The 19,292-nt window shown below is 42.0% G+C and overlaps 2 protein-coding genes across 5 annotated transcripts in view; one reads left to right on the forward strand and one right to left on the reverse strand.

Moving 5' to 3' along the window:
* The window catches only part of LOC126259741 (calcium homeostasis endoplasmic reticulum protein), a 335,568-nt gene extending 330,562 nt beyond the window's left edge, over positions 1–5,006 (reverse strand). For 3 of the 4 annotated variants that reach the window (XM_049956756.1, XM_049956740.1, XM_049956731.1), the window contains exons 1-2: positions 4,746–5,006; positions 4,313–4,483 (exon numbers count right to left, since the gene is read on the reverse strand). In XM_049956756.1, the coding sequence (XP_049812713.1) occupies positions 4,313–4,483; positions 4,746–4,770 (196 nt within the window). In that variant the 5' untranslated portion in view covers positions 4,771–5,006. The remainder of the gene's footprint in view (positions 1–4,312; positions 4,484–4,745) is intronic. The other variant, XM_049956747.1, reaches the window with a different exon arrangement.
* A 106-nt stretch (positions 5,007–5,112) lies between these two features.
* LOC126259778 (eukaryotic translation initiation factor 3 subunit G-1) overlaps positions 5,113–19,292 on the forward strand; it is a 38,261-nt gene continuing 24,081 nt past the window's right edge. The window contains exon 1 of the mRNA XM_049956789.1: positions 5,113–5,261. The gene's annotated coding sequence lies outside the window, so the exon portion shown is untranslated. The remainder of the gene's footprint in view (positions 5,262–19,292) is intronic.

Raw genomic sequence — 19,292 nt, forward strand, 5'->3', positions numbered from 1 at the left:
CGAATTTTTCATCCATAGTGTTAACTATTAGAAATTATGAACATGCTGACTACAGAATTTACACAAGTCCATGTATCATAGGCATGATTCCAAAGTGTTTTGTAACCCTCAACTACACACAATATAGTACTGTGCTGAACATTCATTTACCGGTAGACACAGATATTTAGAGACATTACTTATATGAGCAACAAGTGGACAGTTTCTATACAAGGAAACTCTACATTATGAATGTTCCCTGTAACACAAAGAGGAGCACAACAACTTCACCGTTTAGTAAGACGGAGCACTTCCACACAGTTACACGGTTATTCTACACTTCCTAATTGAATTTCATAGTCCACGTCAGACAGAAAGGAGCATAACAATAACAGCTCACCTGCTGTCCACGGACTTTAAATGTTCTTGGGCACTGATGTTAACAGAATCTATAATTGTCATTCCGATTTTAATCATCAGTGTACTGACTTATTTGACGCAGTGTACTGACTTATTTGATGTAGTCTCAGACAATCTCCTATACTGTGCCAAACTTATGGTCTCAAAGAAGGACTTAAGCTCATACAAGGGAATTATGTTGCCAACACATTTCAATAAGTTCAAAAATAAAATAGTAACAGCAACACATTCAATCAAGAGAGAATTTTGATAAATATTTTGTACAAACTGAAATTACTCTTGATATTATCTCAGCAGCAGGTCACTTACACATTACAACATTAACACTGGTATAACTGAAGCGTCCAATTCCACCCATGTCCTTTGACCCATGACATCAACAACATGGCAGATATCCCTACTTCCAGCATATTCAATATGGCAGCACATGCATAACATATCACTCAAGCAAAATAATAAAACTATTGGGACAAACAAGGGAAGTAGGGGGTTTAGGGCGAGGACAATTTAAAAATATAGTAATAGGAAACTAGCACCACCTGAAAACACAGATTATCCACAAAATCAAACTGGAAAAATTCGCAAAATATGAAATAATGCAACAGACATAAAAGACCACAGAACTAGCAGATTTCGCTTGATCTATAAGTTCAGACAAAGCCCTTTATACTGAAAACATTAACCGCAACTATAAAACGAGGTACTGCAAATTAAACTTAACCCACATAGCTCAAACAAAGCCATTACTACCAAAAAACCAACACATGGAACTCCAAAGTAGTTTATTGTGGATTTCACTGTACCCATATGGCACAAACGGAACACCCGATACCTAGAACGCAAACGCAAGTAAAAAATCCCAGTACTGCAGATTTCACATGACCTATACAGCTCGAATGAAACTACACAGTTCCAGATAAGTTTTCAAATATGAAAACTCTATGATGTATATATTCTGGCAGAAGTCATTAACGAACATCAGAAGCCTCGTTGTCGAATCCTGGCTTCGGTTGAAATCATCATTCGTCACTTCAGTCTACATACTATAGGTGCAAACTACGTCCACACTCAGTGCAGTGGTTTGTGGGAGCAACTGTAAAGGCATTTCCCATTTATAGCCATTCCCATCAGCCACTGTGCTGAGTGTCAACTTAATTTGTATGAATAATATATACACCCATATAGCTCAAATGCAACCAATGAGATACCAAAACCTCATTCATTAATCAAAAACCCAAACTCCAAGATTCACTAGACTGATTAAAACGCAAATAATGAACCCAAAACAAACACAGCATAAAAAATGCCTCAAAACAAAACAAAAAATTACTTACCAACCAAAGCCATAGAAAAATACACCTATGCCCCCCGCCCCCCCCCCCCCCCCCACACACACACACACTAAACAAATATTCCAAGAACACCCTAGACCCCCAGCTTCCCAGCCTTAAACCAACACCAACTCACCCTATACCACTCCTAAACAAAAGGCAATAAAAAAAAAAAATATGAAAAACAAAATAAAAAAAACATTCACATCTTTCTTTAAAAAAAATCCAAGTAAGTCCTCAGAAAAAAAAAATTAAAAAAAAAAATTACCCCCAAACCCACCCCCACAAAACATGCCACATTAAAAGAAAAAATTCTCTGGGACGCGCTCTGCCCACAATACTCATCTAAACGAGATTGCAAATTGGCAGAGTGCCTCTTCCCCTCCCTATCACAGATTTAATGCCCCCTCCCCTGAAACCCTCTATAGTAGAATGAAACAACCTCTTTGCAGTGGAATGTGCGCTGATATGAAACTTCCTGGCAGATTAAAACTGTGTGCCAGACAGAGACTCAAACTCGGGACGTTTGCCTTATGAACTACTCAAATATGACACACGACCTGTCCCCACAGCTTCAATTCTGCCAGTACTCGTCTCCTACCATCCAAATTTACCACAAGCTCTCATGAGAGGAGGTACAGCACTTGTCCATGAAAGGCAAGGATCCCGAATTCGAGTCTTGGTCCGGCACACAGTTTTAATCTGCCAGTACTCGTCTCCTATCTTCCAAACTTTCCATGAGCTCTTACGAGAAGAGGTAGAGCACTTGCCCGCGAGTTTGAGTCTTGGTCCAGCACACAGTTTTAATCTGCCAGGAGTTTCACCCTCTACATTAGTTGTGCAAGACCCTGTGTCTTAATCCTTTAACTGAATACTATGGTTAACCACCATACGTCCTTTTGCCAAACCCATGTATGACAAAAATGCATCTGGCGTCATTGTACTCTCCTCCTCAATGTATTCTTCAATCAGTCCCACAAGTTCCCTCTTAGTATGTCCACATAAAACACAATTTGCATACCCACCACTCGAAATAATAGCCCCCTACACCCACAAACCAACTCACGAGCTACCCATCCCAAATGTCCTCTTAACAAACGTGAGACCTGTCAATTTCCTCTACCAACCCAGTCCCCCCTCCACCGCCCAACTCCTCCTGAACTTAATATACTCTGAACACATTCCCCTACAATGAAACACACTTCTCATACTCCAGTCTCATGCACAAAAATTTAAAGAGGACCGACTACAAAAAATAAAAGGTCAGCGAAACAATCTGGCTCAAGGGCAACCCAGCTCTCTCAAACAAGGTTCCACATCGACTCAATCACCAAATATTATCACAGTAACACTAGCCACAAAAAAAAGCAGTTACATTTCATTCCATAGAACATATACAACACTATATATAAAATAAATTAAAAAAACATAACTCACTTATGACAAAACACAATCCTCTGAACAAAAGTTCATTCAATGATTATAATTAGAGTACAGTGACCGAATACCACACGTAACACAAACAACTTCAAGCCTCAACATCCAAAGAGCACACCACAAAATGCTACTACATGGCATCTACAAACACAAACCATGTCACTAACATCATGCCACAATGTTGTTACACATACCGCCACCATTACGTCACAGGTCAAATTAGAAGAGTGGAACAGGACACCTCCAATAACCAACAACATTTACAATATAACTGATAATTTTCAGAGACTTACTGACTACAGACTGAGTTCATGTTAAATCTTTAGGTAGAGGCCCATTCACTGCCACTCCCCTCCCCAACCCCCTAATTTTCCATAGTTGATGAAAGATATGTGTACATAATACACACCAAAATGTCCATCACAGACTGATATGTACCACACGATAGAGGTTTTCTGAATTTAACTAACAGTTTAAAACATTTGTAATGAAATGTGTAAAATACGGAGAGAATGTAGACACTGGATGACACTAAAGATCAATCTGTTACCAGAACCTTTATTACATATTCATATTCATTGACTTCATCAGCTCACAACCAAAATTCACAAAATGTCACCTTCCTACACAATTCAAATCTAGGGCTGTTCTGTGGATCTATCTGTCATCAAATTTTACAATTTATGTAAGAATCCATCGAAATGCAGAAAATCAAGCAAGTTTCTAAAGTACAAACTGTCACTATAAATGGATATTTATGCGGAACCATTAGATGGTGTGATACATCTGTAAGAGTGAGTTCATCACAGATTTTCACTAGACACAAAATTCCGTACAACACAAATCAATCAAAGGTTGTGATCGAATAGGTATTACTGCACACACACATCAATCAACTGCTAAATTTAAGCGCCAATCCACAATTTTCAAACTGTCCCAAGATAAGCTGTGTGCATGAAAATATGCCGCTGTACAGAAAACGAGGGCCTTAAGGAACCAGTGAAATCTAACATGGGAAAAACCACTTTCAAAATACTTGCGAAAAGAATGAAATAACTAATATTCAGTTTGGAATGGTGATGTATTTTTCTTTTTCTAATAGTGGGGTTAAATATTTTGCAGCTTCCAAAACGACATGTACTTACTAGCTTGTTCTGTTGTGACTTTATATTGGTAATAATTAAAGTGCTCTCCTCCAAAAAGAAATGCAAATTTAGGGTTGCCTTTCTGTTTGTTCTTTGTCATTTGCTCGAACTCCGGTCCATTTCGTGCTACAAACTGTGCTAGTTTATCAATTATATTCCGTTGCTCAATTTCTAAAACAGAAATGAAAAAGTCAATAAATAAATGTTAACGAGGTTAGCTACACAACACAAGTCTTATTTTTTCCTGCTATTGGTACAAATTTAGGGAGCACCAACATTTACTACCAATGTTGGTATAAATCCTTAAGTGTACGCTCCATACTCTAATGCCAAACGCTTTGAGTTACAATACCATTACCGAATCACGTTTGCCGTATTTGCAAGTAGGTACAGTGCCGCTTCAGATGTTTGTTGATCTGCTAAGCGTCCCTACCTTGTGGTGGTTTCGGAAGTTCCATTTTTCGAACAAACTAATAACAAAAATCAATCGCTCCACGTAAACAGGTTTATTTCTCAAAATATAAACTTCACAATAACACAGTACGCTATCAAACACACTCTTTCAAAAACATCTTCTTTCCTACGATCAGTTAGCTTCTTTCCAAAGATAATATCACACAATAAACATTTTCAACTATCGCTCTCCTATATTCGATTTTCAAAATATTCTGTTTCTTCAATATACTTCATCGCATACAGTCTCTTTGAATTATCACTATTTCTCCTATTAATTTAAACGTGACAACCGGTTATCTCCAGTGTTAGCCACAGGCGGAAGCTCAACGAAATACTACGTCTCTGCCCGTTCTGTAATCTTTGACTACGGTGTAGAGAATTTCAGACGTGCGAACATTTCAGCTAAGGTGAATGTGATTGGCTTCAATCCATATTGTATAGTGTCTCATCATCAGTTTTGCATTCGTGAGTGCTATACAACGTTTGCCAGAAGGTAATATTTATGTTACAAGAATGTTTTTTTGACGTTGACATAATTCGTTATAGTTATAGGGGCATATCTGTTGTCGTACAAGCACCAGACCATTGTGTGGATTTCTGCAGTGAGACTATTATACTTTCGTCTTTGAAATATGTTTTTGTCCCTTTATTGAACTTCAGTTACACTTGGAAACTAACAAGTAGACAGCTGTGGTACTTGAAGAAAACGTGTCGCTTAGGAAGATTAGTTTGATCCAGCGTAACCAGTCAAATGACTATCAGTTTACCTCGATTTGAATTCTACAAAGCATATGGACAAGCACTTATAGCACCGTGTATACCCATGTCGTCTACCCAAAAAATTGTTTGAAGTCTGCCGTCTTGCTGCTTGTAATTTTCAATCATTTTACTGTGCGTGTAAGTCTTGCAATTGGATCATTCCGTGTCAAGTGATGTGGGATCTCAGCTCGACCAACTTCTGATATGTTGAAATTTTATAGTACTTAACTAAAGAACCTGCATGAATTAAAAGTTTATAATCCATCATTTTCTTTGCGTAGATACTAAACCCATTTCTCCAATGCCCACCCTCTTCAGAATTAGAAAATACGTAGAACTAAGATCCCTGAACTTGCCTTTCTTACAAATACTTGTTCTTAAGTAACCGAAGGTCTACCGATCAGGAAACAATGCCTGGAAACAGGCACACTAACTAAATTTTGTTTCAACAAATTTGCCCATTAGTTAGTGGAAAGCACCGCCAACATGATAATTTGGCAGTGCGTTGAGTACTCGCGTGTGAGAAAATTTTTGCTTTATGAAGTTTCCCACCACTATACTCACTGTTTTATCAGCCTCTGAAGCTACTAAATTTACTATATTTTATAATTGAAGAAATGTCTCGGAACTGTGGCCACAGTAATTATAATAAAGAATGAAACCATATGGATCCTGTCATATTTTTCATTCAGTCAGTTGGTTTAGATTTGTAGTATAGATTATCTTTGATCTGTTCGCATAGTTATAGTCACGTGCAGCTTATCAGCTGGGTGAATATTAAGATCTTTCTGTCTACTAGACAAAAATGTCATGACGAAGTTGAAGTATCCTAGCTCACTTACTTCAGCAACAAAAGCTTGCAAATCTTCATGATTTTTTTTTCCCCCTCAAACAATTCCAGCTTCCAAGAAAATGGCCCTTCTTAACACAGTTCTAGTGTGATCGCAATGTTACAGATGCAACTGAAGCTTAGAGGTATTTTCTTTAGGTACATTGTATTTAAATTGAAAATGGTCTTCCATATTGGATCACTTCACACATGATGAACTAATTACTGCTTGCATCAGTTTTGCAGTTACTAATGAGACTTGGGTTACAATACTTTCAAAATGTGGAAATGAAAAATCTTTCATGATAAATATTTGTAAGTCTCTCTCTCTCATTTGTACCCATTGTTAAAGCAGTATTCACTTTTCAAAAGTTATAACTGTCTCAAACAATGTTGTGTAATATTATAGGCTTATTGTTTTTCTTGCACTGTCACAAATACCTCTTAATTTTTCTTCCTTATTCAATGACTGTGGTTGTTTCATTAATTTTTCACCAGATGATGTGGAAATATCTGTACATGTTCATTTTATTGTCTTATATGCCACTTTTATTGCCCTGCAAGTTAACCATGATTGTAAACAATGTGGTTAGTAACACTCTTGCTTTTAAGTCCTTTTGTGGCTCTTACTGGCTGTCTACTATGTGCCTGCTTTATGACGCTGGATTATAATGAACTATACATCACCTTTGAAATTTTCAAATTTGTTATCTAATTGCTTTTTGTGTGTAAGCACATAACAAAGTGATAGCTTAGATACAATGAGTAATAAGTCTTTAAATTATTTCTGATTTGGGACGAGCAGGGTTCAGCTACCTCTTTGGCCACAGATTCAGGTTAGTCCCCAGCACCCTCCAGCCTAATGTTAGGATTATTCCTTTGAATTTGGGGCATCCTTTTATCACAGAGTGTTATCCATGATGAAACAATGAGATTGGTAACATTCTCACTTCCTCCTTTTTGTGTTCACATAGGGAAAAGGACTTGTTAGCCACAAGCGCAAATGAAGAAAGTCTATGGATAGGCCAGTTTACAAAGGATTTTGATTGAGACAAATTTAATGTCTGTGTGTAAAGTTTTTTCCCCAAGTCAGTTGCTTCGAACAAATTCAAATCTACTTCATGGCCACAGCTTACCACATCAGTGTATCTGAAACAGGGATTGCCATCTACCACAGAACTTGAACAATCAGAGTAAACAGTGCCTGAGCATTGTATTTTTTTCCCCCCAGAAATATCAGTTGTATAGTAAATCAGTTGACACATTCGATAATACTTTGAATGGTATTGGCATATGCCTTCAGTTCCCCATGTAGAAGGAACTTCACCTCGTCTGCCCTGTCACCTAGTACAGGGTGGTTTAACAATTTCCTCTGCTGGCTTTGACTCTTCGACAATGAGTGAGTAATAAATTTAATGCAAAAACTGAACTGTTGTGTAATGACACACTGTTCAATGCTGTTTACAATAAATTGGTTCTCCAGTGTGTTTACCTGGAAGCTTCACTGCCAATGCGTGGTATTTTTTCCGGAAATACGGAAGCGTCCAATCCCGCCCGTCTACTTTGACCCATGACGTCACAAATATGGTGGAAACGACCATAAACCACAATTCCAATATGGCGCATATAAAGTCGTTACGTACACATTATGAGGATGAAAATACATCGAAAAACAAACGCACACACTTTCCACAAAAGCCTAATGACACTAACGGGACAAGTGCGGGAAATGGGGTGTTTTTGGGTGGGGGCAAACAAAATATAAACAAATTTAGATACCCACTCCCATACAAAACCACACAAGACGACGAAAAAACCGACATCACAAAACTCCCCAAATACCACTAAACACAATATCATCTGGAATCGGACACTTCCCTTTACCTATATAGCTCAACAGCAGCTCCCGATCCCATAAATTAGGATCATTGGCCTATATAGCTCAAAAACATCTCCCGATACCAATACCAACATACACAGCTACACATTGGGTTCGAACACTTCCCTTGACCTGTGCACTGTTAATTTTATCCGTCATATCCATTCCTGAACAAAAACAACAACCGATAAATTTTACTAAAATTACCACACGATGTACAGTGAACAACACTAAATTAACCTTTACACAAAATCGTTAAAACTCACTGAAACGAATTCCACTACAAACACAGCCGACACTCGAACAGTTCTGGATAATGAGCAAAAGCAAACTGAGCCCATTACACCACACAAATGAAAACCCTGAACATACCACAAGAGAGCACAACAAACCACAACACAACGACATCTACAAACACGCCACACTCGCAAACCAAACTCCGCGCCGTCATGACGTCACACACGACAACACCCTTATGTCACGGGTCAAAACCGACGCATGGGATCGGACGCTTCTGTTGACCCATTTTTCCTGCTCTGTGTGACCAGAACTCTTGCTGGAATTTCTGCCACGTTTTCTCCGGATGGAATTCTGCTGGGAAAATGGCAGATGTGATCATAGCCTTAGTGTGTTCTTTGCTTTGTAACCATATCAGGAGGAAGAAAAGTTTTTAAATAATGTTTGAACAAGAAGTCCATGTAAAGAGGTGGATTTCTTGTCCAGAACCTAATAAATGCAACCACTGATTTTGGCTTCATTTTGTAAGCCTGTGTCTCACATGATGGCAGTCTTAGCTGAAATAAATTGTTGTAAATGTGCAATTCCTAAGGCGAATTTGCCTCTAAACCTGTAGTTTCTTCCAGGAAACCCACATAAGAAACGTGGGGCACAGAAACGATATGTCCACCAATCCGTTAAAGTAAAAAACATTTGAATATCCCCAGCAGTGAAAGCACCACAAATGGACAATTGTACCTCAAAAAGCTGAAATGTGCAGAAAACTAGTCTGAAACAACCTGATAATGACTTTCCTACATTTTTGTAAGTCTAATGAATTCAGAAACTTTGGACTAGGGCAACTGCGTATGAGAACTGTCTACCTTATCAAGTTTACTCTGTTCTAGCCTCCTTCACTGGACTTTGCCTTCACAAAAAGAAAAGATACTTAGATAAATGTCACTGATAAAATGACTTAAGTATTACAGTGGAACATTTGTGGTTTCGAATTCATCTTGAGGTATAAGATCCTTGGCGCAGGTGTGTGACTTTGCCTAAAAGAAAATTGATATGTTGATACCATATGCTACATACACTCCTGGAAATTGAAATAAGAACACCGTGAATTCATTGTCCCAGGAAGGGGAAACTTTATTGACACATTCCTGGGGTCAGATACATCACATGATCACACTGACAGAACCACAGGCACATAGACACAGGCAACAGAGCATGCACAATGTCGGCACTAGTACAGTGTATATCCACCTTTCGCAGCAATGCAGGCTGCTATTCTCCCATGGAGACGATCGTAGAGATGCTGGATGTAGTCCTGTGGAACGGCTTGCCATGCCATTTTCACCTGGCGCCACAGTTGGACCAGCGTTCGTGCTGGACGTGCAGACCGCGTGAGACGACGCTTCATCCAGTCCCAAACATGCTCAATGGGGGACAGATCCGGAGATCTTGCTGGCCAGGGTAGTTGACTTACACCTTCTAGAGCACGTTGGGTGGCACGGGATACATGCAGACGTGCATTGTCCTGTTGGAACAGCAAGTTCCCTTGCCGGTCTAGGAATGGTAGAACGATGGGTTCGATGACGGTTTGGATGTACCGTGCACTATTCAGTGTCCCCTCGACGATCACCAGTGGTGTACGGCCAGTGTAGGAGATCGCTCCCCACACCATGATGCAGGGTGTTGGCCCTGTGTGCCTCGGTCGTATGCAGTCCTGATTGTGGCGCTCACCTGCACGGCACCAAACACGCATACGACCATCATTGGCACCAAGGCAGAAGCGACTCTCATCGCTGAAGACGACACGTCTCCATTCGTCCCTCCATTCACGCCTGTCGCGACACCACTGGAGGCGGGCTGCACGATGTTGGGGCGTGAGCGGAAGACGGCCTAACGGTGTGCGGGACCGTAGCCCAGCTTCATGGAGACGGTTGCGAATGTTCCTCGCCGATGCCCCAGGAGCAACAGTGTCCCTAATTTGCTGGGAAGTGGCGGTGCGGTCCCCTACGGCACTGCGTAGGATCCTACGGTCTTGGCGTGCATCCGTGCGTCGCTGCGGTCCGGTCCCAGGTCGACGGGCACGTGCACCTTCCGCCGACCACTGGCGACAACATCGATGTACTGTGGAGACCTCACGCCCCACGTGTTGAGCAATTCGGCGGTACGTCCACCCGGCCTCCCGCATGCCCACTATACGCCCTCGCTCAAAGTCCGTCAACTGCACATACGGTTCACGTCCACGCTGTCGCGGCATGCTACCAGTGTTAAAGACTGCGATGGAGCTCCGTATGCCACGGCAAACTGGCTGACACTGACGGCGGCGGTGCACAAATGCTGCGCAGCTAGCGCCATTCGACGGCCAACACCGCGGTTCCTGGTGTGTCCGCTGTGCCGTGCGTGTGATCATTGCTTGTACAGCCCTCTCGCAGTGTCCGGAGCAAGTATGGTGGGTCTGACACACCGGTGTCAATGTGTTCTTTTTTCCATTTCCAGGAGTGTACTTATATAGCCTTAACAGAAACTATGGTCTCAGTAGGAAGCAGATTAAAGGTGTCATATTCTTAAATCTTCAAAGACCAGATGTGCCTCCAGTGGTATTGGTGGGTAGCAAAGTCTCAGCAGAAGAAAGCTGTAGAAAATTCCTGGAAGATCTGTAGAGGACAGATGCTTGGAGCAGAACTATCAGTTGTATTATACTTAAATAGGCAGATTGACGTAACATTCCAGTGACATTGTTAGAGCACACAATTTGTGATCAGTGGAAGCATTAGCAACAGTAGAATATCTGTTGTCTTATGTGGAGAAACAAGAAAAACTAGTTGTAGGGTAAGCAGACACCACACAAATTCATTGCAGGAATCCTAAGGAAATGTAAGTCTTCCACGAAAGAAGTGACTTTCAAAACCTCATGTGACTGATTGTTCAGTATTTCTCACAAGTCTCGGTTCTTCACCAGTCAGTGTTAACAGAAGTGATATGGATGTTCTTAAGAACAACAGTATGTCTTCATCGGTTGGGTGTGAATCGGGCGTTCAACAAAGCTACACTTCGCATTGAAAATGTCCTCCGCAGATGGGATGAAATATTGGGTTGTAAAGTGAAATCCATTCAACCACGGCATAATAGCCTGGAATGTTTTATTAATTTTAGTACATCAGTTCCCTCCACATACATCTTAGGAAGTGAGTCAGTTGTCATTGCTATGCCCCATTTGTGAATGGAACAAGATAAGAGGCTATGATAGTGGAACACAAAGTATTGACCCTCTGCCAAAAAACACACACACACACTCTTTCTTTTTAGCATCTAATCTAGTGTCTGCAGTGACTGAATTAGACTCTTCAAAAGTCTATGAAGTGGCCTCCTCTTTCAGTCTTTCGTGCAGTCCATGTTGTCATACTGTTTTCATCTTCCCACCATTGATTGCATGTTCTATTATACCGTGACATCGGCATGTTGTATTGTAAGGCGCCACATATACCATTTGTATATGTATACGTGTATGTCGTCATTGTCGTCTCTTCTTTCCCTCGTCGATAGCAGAGCATGAGAAATGTTTGTTTGTGTTTACCTATTTGTTGTTGACAACACACAACTACATGGCCAGGATACCATCTGATTCCAGGATAACTAGCTTAATATAGTATAAAGATAATGGGTTTCGATGCAGCGTTATTTAAGTGTGATTTTATTCTTCACTTAATCTTTGAGACTCTAAGAACCAGCTACTCTTAATCAGGCTCAAAACTCGACTTGTAATGAGAGCACTTATGACAGAACACTTACGACCAGTCTGTCACAATATTAATAATATGTAAGACTCTACACCAGTATAAGAAAATATCACTGTTCATGAAATAACAAAATATACAAATAAACTTCTTTATATCTTGCCTTTTATTCAGTCAAATGCTTTCAAATGTTCATTTCTCACCCACAAATCACTCGCACCTCGATGTAGAGTGTAAATGTGTGCATGAAAAATAGTACACTGTTTCTGCTGATAACCACATATTAGATTTTGAAATTTGTCTTTCTATCCAAACTTACATCCTCCACAATGGCCCATCAACAGTGGTATAACCATAAAATATTCTACCCTTTCGCGATAATTAAGAATTCGTGTAAATTCTCGCAAGTTTAAAGCAAACCATCAGCGGCACGAAAGCAGTCTTGATACCGTGACACACTGACGACGCTTACTAGCCTGTCATGAAATTGACCTGTATACATCTACAATTAATTCCAAGGTCATAATTCGCCCCATGCGATTGTGTGCAATTCAACTTCGTCAAATCAATTATTTCTCGAATCGTAATCACTGATCCCGACCCTGACCATACTTAAACGCACAATTAACACTTTTTTTCCTAAGAGTAAAAGAATGGCGTCCCATCATCTACATAGTTATTAAAATATTATTCCAAATGACCTCAAACATTTATTGTCATTATATTTTAACGCTAATCAGAAAAAATATTATTTATTATCAGAAAATAAAACATAACAGATTGCAAATCGCATGCAACTAAATGACAGCTTTGCATTGTGTCAGGACACGCAAAACTATATAAAGAAATGCCCGAAATCTCAATTTCTCCCTATCAACTGACATATACAAATAAGATATTCAAGACTTCATAGATCAGTCCTGACCTGTAATGTTATACCATGACAAACTTTTTTTCTCCCTTAACATACTGAATATTTTTTGTCCGATCATCTTTTATTCTCATCTGCAGAGTTAATAGGCGTGTTTGCTTGAACTAATGTGGTGAGTAGTTGATTTTTATTTATCTTGGTGTTGTTCACCAGCATTTTTCTTGTTATCCCTATTTAATTTTATGTTAAAGTTGTAATCACCTGAGCAGATATCCTGTTCTTCCTGTCACGATAATTCACCAGTTTCTTTTATATAACTTCAATCTATTTTGCTTTTCAAGTTTCCTAACCTGTTGGCTGATTAAGTGATCTAACGTTCCGCAGTCCAACCCATAAAAAGTCAGATTTATCTTTTAATTTGACTATATCCTCCAGAGCAGTCCTTGCCAAGAGATCCGTTTAATAACTCAATCACTTCTGAAACATTTCACTTGGGTAGTTTCCATCAACATCACAAACACCATTTAATGATGTGTAAGCAATTCCTGTGGATGTTCCTTTAGCTCTTGGTTTGAGAGACTCCATACTAGCACTAGATTTTTCCGACTTTGCTTCTGGTAACCTGGCCAACCAACCGCCTTTTCCAAGGTGTCACTGATACTCATGAGATCACATCACTTGCCCCCACTCCCCTCTTTTTAAACTCTAGCCTGGACCATTCCACAGCTTTCCGAACTGTTCAAAATTTTCCTTGTGTGATTCTCCTCATTCTTCTGTCTCAAGGCAATACATAAGCAATGGTGAAACACATTGGCGATATAACATTTACGTAAAGTGTGACAGTGATGGTGGAGTTTGCTATGATTGGATTATTTTTGAGAAGTCTTAAGTACAGACTTAAGGGAAGACATGGAGATGTGCTTGGGGCGAAATAGCATGCTTATGGGCCTAGTCAGTTTTGTGGACAGACTGAAGGGAGAACTAGGGACATACTAACATGTTTTTGGTCCAGGATTCACCACTGGATGCCCTTATGGTGTGCAGTGATAGTGTAGAGATATGCAGAGAAACAGCACAAAACTCCTTTTTATGAGTTACCTTGTGCAAATTGTCTTTAATAAAGTGTGTTGTACAGTAGGTACCAACTGAGAGAGATAGTGTAATTGTTGCAATATTGGCCTCATTCAGTGGAATGGAGTTTGTTCTGTCTGGGTTCATAATTAGTGTTTTATGGTTTTCTTAATCATTTCAGGCAAATGCCTGGATGGTTTCTTGTGGAAGCCATGGTTTACCATATGTTATACCCTTGTAAAACCATCCTTACATATTCTGTATTTGTGTTTATCTGAGCTATTTATTTTCATTGTGTTATGATCACAAATCCTTTGTCATTGTAAGGTGATTACTTCATGAATAAATAAGTAAAAACAATTATTGCACTACATGACAAATTTTAATAGTCAGAACAACTATCTCCAGATAATATTACTGTCATGGCAGTAAGTTAACAAATGACACATTCAAATTTTAAAAAAATTAAAAAAATTAAAAAATATTAAATTTCAATGACATAAGGAAGATAGATTGTGATGTTGAGTTGCAGAGGCACAATGTGTCATCTTTATGGTGAGTAACAATCGATCCATTTCCTTATATTGTTCATGTTCCAACCCGGAGTTTCCATTGTTTAAATTTAAATTTCACGTTTGATGTTCTCGCATGTGGGAACACATTACTTTTTAATTATTGCTAAGGCAGTAATATGGTCTGAAAGTAATTTCCCTTTGATAAGTGAAACTGTTAATTTATTTTTTTGTGTGAATACTGGTTTGATGCAGCTCTCGGCATATATCATATGCAAACCTTGGCGGATCTCCATAACTACTGCAACTTTTATAAACGCAAATGTGTTCAACATAGTAAAGTGTTCTTTCCATTACTAAATGGACAATTCCTTAATTGCTCAGAATGTTCCTTTAAACTTTTAGTCAACAACAGTCAGCATTTGTGTTCTTTGGAATTTAAATTATTAAATTCTTCTTGAAGTCTGATGTATTTTGCCTGTTGTACCTTGCATACCAGATGGAATAGTTTGGTCATGATATGTTCTTCCAAAGCTCTCAATAATTCTACAGGAATTTCATCTATCCCAAGTGCCTATCTCCATTACAGCAGCACCTAGCATTCAGATCATTTGTTTGATCAGTATACCACAAGCTTCTAAATGGAAATGTTGCAATTGAACTTACTCTTCATGCTTCTGTAGTTTAATCTTTAACTTCTTATTTGTGTAGTGCATATTTATACTTTTTTTTAGCATGGATAGGGGCTGTAAATGTTGTGTTTGGGTTTGAGCTGCACTGGAATACCTTCTCTCACAGCTCCAACTAGTGCTAGCTTCTGTCATGTAGCTTGAGGTTGTTACCAATGTTCATCACTGTGGTCTTGACCCCCCCCTCCCCCGGGCTCACCACTCTGGTGAGTTAGTTGCTTGGCTGCTAAGGGGCTGCAGCATTTGTAGCACAGTTTTCCTTTCTGTGCTGCATGTCTATCCTCCTGCTGTTCTTTTTCCCTATTCTTTGGGAAATTATTGCCAGTGTGTTCTGAAGTTCCAGTAGCCTGACATCAGAACAGCCTTTCCACTTTTTTTCTCCTATCCTTCCTCCACTTCAGTGTTTGGGCTTCCTCTTTGTTTCTTCTTCCTCCCTCCTTAAGGGGGTCACACCCTGCGGGTCTCCCCCCCAGGGGGTCCACAACTCTTTTGTGGATACGTGCGTGGCGAGCGCGGGACCCCGAGCTAAAGTGGCCCTCCTTCCTCTCCGGGCTGCATACCCTCCCTTTCCGCATCCTTCCCCGTCCCCCATCTTCGCCCCCCCCCCCCTCGCCCCTGGCTCTTTCCTTCCCTTTCTCCCCCTCTGGGAGTATGGTCTGTGCCTACGTCCGGAGACGGACGCTCGAAACTGTTGCAAATTCCTTGCTTTCTACACTTGCAAGTCTTCGTCCTTCCTCTGTCCTTCTCTTTTTCCTTCCCTCTTCTCTTTGCCCTTTTCTCCGCTGCGGCGTTTGAGACCCCTCTTCTTTCCTTTCCCTTTCTCTTTTTTCCTCCCTGTGTGTGTCTGAAGGCCGACCCACGCACTTCCATGCGTAGCCGGTGACGGGGTAACACGTAATTCCCCGCCCCGGGTAGACAGGTAGGACACGTACGTACCCCTGGTAACTGCCAGGCCCGGGGAGGGGTGATTACCCGAGCTGATACCTTCCGAAAGTGCCGATTGGTCCCTCCGTCCGTTTGTCGGGAGGTGTGAACAATCACCTAAGGCGGGCGTGCCCTCCGAGAGGGCCCCCACAAGGGAGGAGCGCGCCATCGGAGACGCCGGTAATCATGGGGGATTCTTCCGCAATGGTTTCCTCACCTTCCACTATGTCTGCTCACAAGCGTAAGTTCACTGAGTCTCAGCCACAGACAGTTCTTCCATCGTTGCCACAGTTCCTTGTTGTTTCTCTGTCTGACGAAGGACACGACTTCTCCACGGTCAACCCTTTCATTATTCAGAAAGTTGTCGACGCAATTGCAGGTCCTGTAAAGTCTTGTTCCAGATTACGGAATGGCACCCTGTTGTTAGAAACAGTCAGTGCCCTCCAGGCACAAAAATTGCTGCGTACCTCACTACTACACACCTTCCCTGTCCGGGTGGAACCGCACCATACTTTAAATTCCTCGCGTGGAGTCGTTTATACACGCTCCCTCGATGGATTGTCTGATGAAGAAATTCAGCACTACCTGTCTGACCAGGGCGTAACGGCTGTTCATAGGGTTATGAAAAGGGTTGACACGAACATCATTCCAACCCGCACTGTCTTCTTGACATTTGACAAAGTTCAACTCCCATCGAAAATCAAAGCAGGCTACGAGATAATTTCCGTTCGCCCTTACGTCCCAAACCCTACGCGTTGCTATCGGTGTCAGCGGTTCAATCACACCAGCCAGTCCTGTTCCAATCCGGCCAAATGTGTTACGTGTGGCAAGGATGCCCATGAGGGTGCTTGTCCACCTCCATCCCCTCGCTGCATCAACTGTATGGGTTACCACGCTGCTTCCTCTCGAGATTGTCCCGTTTTTAAAGACGAAAAGCTCATCCAGGAAATTAGAGTAAAGGAAAAGGTGTCGACCTTTGCTGCTCGAAAATTATTCGCCAGTTGACAGCCCACCGTGCCTCAGGCAGGAAAATACAGCACTGTCCTTGCTTCTCCTCGGCCAACAAAGGAGGCGGCCACGCAGACTTGCGACCTCACCTTTAGTGCCACGGTCGTCAGATCGGCCAGTGCAAAGATCGCCCGTTCCACCTCACCACTTTCGCTTGCCCACTCTCAAGCTCACCCTTCGTCAAGTTCTGCTAAATTTCGAGCCCAAAAGTCCGACACCAAGACTTTGAAAAAAGAGCATACTCGTGAAGAGTTTTTACGTACTGCAACTTCCCAACCATCGGTTCCTCCTTCCTCTAAACATCACACTTCCAAGAAGGCTACCAAGAAACCCAGTTCCTCTCCTTATCCGCCAAGGCGTGTCCCATCTACAGCACCACCTGACGGAAATTGCCCTCGGCTGTCTTCTGTGTCGCCGAGGCGCACTGCTGGCGGCCGATCAACCGTCCGATCGCTGGTGGCAGGAGCTGCTCCTGACCAACCTATGGATCAGGATCTTCTGCCTTCAGCTGAATGCCATTCCATGCTGTTGGTCGCAAGCTCTGAGCAGCCGTTGAGTTGACAGCGACCTGGGTCACATTCCTCCATTTTCTGTTCACCCTATGTCCATTATCCACTGGAATATCCGCGGTATTCGAGCCAATCGGGATGAATTGACGATCCTCTTACGTTCCTACTCGCCGGTCATCTTCTGTCTTCAGGAAACAAAGCTGCGTCCCCATGACCGCTTTGTTCTCCCTCATTTTCAGTCCGTCTGATATGATCTCCCCTCTGTTGAAGGCACTCCTGCACATGGAGGACTCATGATTCTTCTCCATGAAACTCTCCATTATCACCCAATCCATTTAAACACTTCCTTCCAAGCTGTCGCCGTCCGTCTTTCCCTTTCCGGATACACGTTCTCGCTTTGTACTTTATACATTCCATCGTCCACACCAATGGCACGAGCTGATCTCCTTCATCTTCTTGGTCAGCTTCCACCCCTATATTTGCTGGTTGGGGACTTCAATGCCCACCACCCGCTTTGGGGATCTCCACATCCTTGTCCACGTGGCTCACTATTGCTAGACGTCTTCCACCAAGCAGATCTAGTTTGCCTCAACACTGGGGTTCCTACATTTTTGTCTGCCTCCACGACAAATTTATCTCATTTGGACCTTGCGGTCGGTACTGTTCCGCTAGCTCAGCGCTTCGAATGGTTCGCCCTTAATGATACACACTCGAGTGACCACTTTCCATGTGTCCTTAGACTGCATCCTGAACAGCCATATATGTGCCCGCGACGCTGGAAGTTTGCCCAAGCTGATTGAACACTTTTTTCGTCTCTAGCGACATTCGATGACCGTCACTTTCCCAGCGTCGACGATGAGGTCACACATATTACCGACATTATTCTTACAGCTGCGGAACATTCAATACCACGCACCTCCGAATTGCCCCGGCGCCCCCCAGTTCCTTGGTGGAACGAGGCATGCCGTGATGCAATATGTGAGCGGCGACATGCTCTCCGCGTTTTCCGCCACCATCCTACTTTGGCCAACTGTATCCGCTATAAGCAGTTCTGAGCGCAATGCCGTCGTGTCATCCGCGATAGCAAGAAGGCAAGCTGGAAATTCTTTATTAGCTCATTTAACACCTTCATTCCCTCCTCGGAAGTTTGGAGTCGGCTTCGACGGTTCTCTGGTGCGCCTAGTTTCTCCCCGGTCTCTGGGCTCACTGTCGCGCATGACACATTAGTGGACCCCGTCGCAATTTCTAACTCGTTGGGTCAGCACTTTGCTGAGATTTCGAGCTCTTCAAATTACCCGCCAGCGTTTCTCCCGAAGAAACGTGCAGCGGAAGTGCGACCTCTTGCTTTCTCCTTTCAAAATCGCGAAAGCTACAATACTGTTTTCTCCATGCGGGAACTCCAACATGCACTCTCTTCTTCTCGCTCCTCCGCCCCAGGACCGGATGGTATCCACGTCCAAATGTTGCTGCATTTATCAACCCATAGTCTGCGTTACCTCCTTCGCCTT

Source organism: Schistocerca nitens, chromosome 1 (assembly GCF_023898315.1).
Source record: "Schistocerca nitens isolate TAMUIC-IGC-003100 chromosome 1, iqSchNite1.1, whole genome shotgun sequence".
Taxonomy (NCBI): Eukaryota; Metazoa; Arthropoda; class Insecta; order Orthoptera; family Acrididae; genus Schistocerca; species Schistocerca nitens.